This window comes from Cynoglossus semilaevis, chromosome 17 (assembly GCF_000523025.1).
Source record: "Cynoglossus semilaevis isolate Cse_v1.0 chromosome 17, Cse_v1.0, whole genome shotgun sequence".
Classification (NCBI taxonomy): Eukaryota; Metazoa; Chordata; class Actinopteri; order Pleuronectiformes; family Cynoglossidae; genus Cynoglossus; species Cynoglossus semilaevis.
Genome location: NC_024323.1, coordinates 583913 through 588294, shown reverse-complemented (window position 1 = coordinate 588294; position 4382 = coordinate 583913). Strand labels below are relative to the sequence as shown.

The window sequence follows — 4382 nt, the reverse complement described above, 5'->3', positions numbered from 1 at the left end:
GGGGGGGGGGGGGCAGAGAGCAGAGGACATCACGCGTGGTGTGGAGAGGATATAACGTTGAAGGCGGCAACATCGGCTCTTTAAAATCCAGCTGAGAGTGTCGACAGCAGCAAAGGTAGTGGTCATCATGCCAACCCTTAGGAGACGAGCGACTTCTGACGTCCCGGACTCGTCCATCAACACGATCATTTTCCATATGATCAGAGACTAAAACTGTTCGTATGTTGCCCAATATGGAAACGCTCAAATTCGTACCCTAACGTCGGAGTTTTGGATACGACCGGTGCGTAATTACGCACGGGGACTTTATTGAAAGTATTTACTTTTACGCAAAGGAGGGAGCAGCAAAAGCTATTGAAAGTATTTACTTTTACGCAAAGAAGAAGCAGGAGCAGCAGCAGCAGTTTGTACCAGATCGTGGGTTCGCGCAGCAGAACATTATGGATCGACTCACGCTCTTACTGCTTATATTCCCTCTGGGATTTCTCCTGCACGGCAGTTCGTGCCAGCATTACTATCTCCTGAGGCCCATCCCCAGCGACAGTCTACCGCTGCTGGAGCTCAAAGAGGATCCGAATCCAGAAATGGACCCGAAGGAGCGGGACCTAAACGAGACAGAGCTGAAGAGCATCCTGGGGAACTTCGACAGCAACTTTCTTTCAGTGCACCCTCCGCCCGCGGAGGACAAGTTTATCGCTAATGACGATCTGGAGGACTTTTTCTGGGAGGACGCGGACAACGTCCACAAGCCAGGCGGGGTTCTGCCCAAAGAGATCCGGGCTCTTGCGTTCGACGTGCCGCTCGGCGGCAATAAGCCCAAGAAGCCGAGTAATAAGCTGAAGCGGCGACTGCAGCAGTGGCTCTGGGCGTACTCTTTCTGCCCGGTGATTCACTCCTGGACTGGCCTCGGCAGCCGCTTCTGGCCGCGGTTCGTACGCGCGGGTTCGTGCCTCAGCAAGCGGTCGTGCTCGGTGCCGGAAGGAATGGTGTGCAAGCCCGCGAAATTTAGCCACCTGACGATACTGAGGTGGAGGTGCACGTCGAGGAAACCCAAGTGCTCGTGGATTCCAGTGCAGTACCCCATCATTACGGACTGTAAATGTTCATGTTCCACCTAAAAAAATATATATATATAAAAAGAATATTATCAATAACCTCACAACTTTCAAGTATTGGTTCGGTGCACTGTAGCAGTGATGGACACGGACATTCAAGGTGCCCTTGTGAAAAGTGGACATTCCATCGATGTACAATGCGAGAATCCGTGTGGCACATCAAGTTTATATCATCATGTGGATGTCAAAAAAAAAAAAAAAAAAAAAAAGAATTCCTGCTTTAAGTTTCAACTCAATGCAAATTCAATGGAAAACAACCAATGAAAACCCAGAGTGGGCTAAAGAAGTTGCAGATGTGGTACACATTCAGGATTTTGCACTTTGCCAGAACTTTATGGACACGACTAGTACAACCAGTTCTGTTACCTAATCAATTTTTCTTTCTTTTTTTTTTTTTTTTTTTTTTCAAATTAGTTGTGCTAGATTGTCCCATGTCGCTTTGGGTTTAGCTTCTTGGCCCAACCTGTACAAATGGATTTTGAACGTTCAGTGGTACATTTTGGATTTCAAGTTTCAACCAAAGACTGCAATTGTGTTGGGGCCTGAAGACTGCTTGGGTTGGTAGGAGAAAAAAAAAAACGGAGTTATTGCCCAGTGTTGTTGTTACCATATTTGGGGGTAATTTTTTTTTTTTTGATCTTCTCAAAGGCCAGTCATTAAAACTGCTATCAAAAGCCTTTGTCCAGCTTATAAACTATTTTTTTTTTGGTACTTACATATCTATTTATTTATATTAAAATATATACTTCACCATGCCTCTTTCTACATAAGTGCAGTGTGGGTCACCTAAACGTACAATCCTGTCATTTTAAAATAAATTTAAAAAAAATTGCCATACAAAAGGGCCCTGACATGGGTATATCCATGCACTTCAGTGAGTTAAGGATTGTATTTTGTGTATATGCTTGGCAATATTGATGTATGTGTACATAGTATCTAAAAAAAACAAAAAAAAAATGGCAGCGTGTCCTGTTTTTTTTTTTGTAGGATACTGTAAAATCAAAGTCGTTTTTATACATTTGAATGAAACTTTTAGAGCAACGTGGCTGAGGAATGACCTGTCTACTGTTTGTATCTATTGAACGATGATTAAATAATACACTGAATTGAGTTTATATGCTAGTTTTCCTTTATCTCCACCTTTACTCTGTATGAACGAAAAAAGTGGCGGAAGCGTTTCTTCTAAAACTTGAATGGATAAACAATTAAATCATAAAATGTATATTTACATATAAATATATATGTATATTTACATATATTTACATATATATGTATATTTACATATATATTTATATATATTTCAAATATCATAAAATGTATATTTACATATATATTTATATATATTTCAAATATATTTAAAGTAAAACAACACTCACATTCCACTTTTAGATATTATCATGACAAATAATAACCATCGTTTTATTTACAGAATTGTATTCTGAAAATATGAACCCTTATCGCGTGTAAATTATGTAATCTGATTGAGGCAGGATTAGGAAGTTAGTACGTTTTTTTTGGATCAAATCCGATAGAATATTTATCTCTGATCAGGGGTTTTGCCGCAACCGAGGTCATCATAGTGCTGTTCATTTTTGGAACATACTTGTTCTGCCTGTAAAACACAGGGAGTATGTACCTGGATTTTCGTACTTGTTGATTTGATTCGACGATTTGAAATGATTTTGCTTGTGCTTCGCTCACTGTGTTTCTCTCTCTCTCTCTCACCTTCCCTTTCTCGCTCTCTCTTGCAATCCCCTGATTGTAAATGTGTCAGTCGTCACTCATTCTGGGCTGATAAAAGGGAATAAATCATTACAGTTCACTAGGTGAATGAAACAGCAGCTGTTAAAACTCCTTAGAGTCCATTTGCAGCTCAGCAGGTGGCTAATATGAGGAGGAGCAGGGGAAAAAAAAGTAGAATTCAAGCACCTGGAAACACCCGGAAGGAAAGCTTAAAACATCAAAGCAAAACAGGAAAACAGTCCCATTCTTTGGCAACAAGCGTTTGTTTTTTAAATACAACTTCTTCCTCTTTTACAGATATGTCGAAAAGAAAGGATGTCTGCCTTGGTTTTAATTCTAAATATCAGTGTTTTAGTCTACTTTATTGGATTTTTTTTTTGTGTGTGTGTCTCGAAATTATTTTTAATTAAATTGATATGTGTTTTTGGTATTCTCTTTGTGCTGCCTGGTACTGAATAACCCACGCCTTTGGCTTTGGTTTTTTTTCTTACTTTACAAGTGTGGTCCACCACACCCACATACCTTTAGAAGCTCGAATGGTGCTCGGAAAAAAGAAGGTAAGACGAAGGTGTAGCTGTGTCAGAAAGGCCGAATCAGCATGATGGCATTTCTCGGTTACACGCAGGAAGGGCTTGGGGGCCAGGTGGAGCACATCAAGAGAACCCTCTTGCCAGCAGATGGGGTAACTGTCCTTCACAAAACCCTCACTTTCAAATTGGACTTTTAAACCACATAATGACATTTTCTTCTTACTTAGTGGAGATGGTTATAGTAGTTGGCTGAGTCGAGGAACCTGTGAGCCAGAGACGTCATGGTTCACCCTTTAAATACCACCCCCGTGATTGGGTAAACGGTTGAGCTCATTATGACAGGGTTGACAAAACATATATATATATATATATATATATATATAAATTTCCCAAAACTAAGACTCATAACATGCACATATTTCCACACATCTATATTTATGACTGGACCGACTGAATGTTGAACAATAATAACAACAGATAAACACTTCCTGTCCTGAGGTAAAACATTAAAGTAGAGCTCTCCCGTGGTTCGCGCTTCTACTGGGACACATTATGCTGTCGGACCAGGAAATGAGTCCGTGTGTTTTGTAAGATTCTTCTACTAGAGGTTGAAAATTGAAGTTGCAACAGGGGGGTACCTCACTGTATGACGTCGATATAAATAAAAATGTTGTCGATGACATGCTGCGTTATGGTTGTTTGTGTACGCCGGTTTAAATTTAAGCGGTTTAGCACTTAGCTTATCGGTGTGTAGGTCCGCAATGCATTGTGGGCAGTGTAGTCTGTGTCACTTATTTGTGGATATTCTCAGTCATCCAGGTCGTCATAATACTTGAGGTGTGTCCAGTTGCCTACTTTTGAGATTATTCTGTGTTACTTTGGCGCTATTTCAACTGTTCAGAACATTGGTCACAGGGAAACAACAAAAAAAAAAAAGATTTAAAAGCACCCATACTTTTTTTACAGTACCATCTTGTTCTGTCTTTGAAATTGA

At 40.4% G+C, this 4382-nt stretch overlaps 1 protein-coding gene across 1 annotated transcript; it reads left to right on the top strand.

The window, feature by feature from the left end:
• Positions 1 to 387: 387 nt before the first annotated feature.
• LOC103392534 (noggin-like) lies at positions 388 to 2207 on the top strand. The gene has a single exon (XM_008329161.3). It carries the CDS (start codon positions 441 to 443, stop codon positions 1116 to 1118), a length of 678 nt encoding a protein of 225 aa, XP_008327383.1. The 5' UTR covers positions 388 to 440; the 3' UTR covers positions 1119 to 2207.
• The last annotated feature ends 2175 nt before the right edge of the window (positions 2208 to 4382 follow it).

Excerpts from the sequence above, each read along its gene's own strand:
- LOC103392534 (XM_008329161.3), top strand. The coding sequence starts at position 441 with ATGGATCGACTCACGCTCTTACTGCTTATATTCCCTCTGGGATTTCTC.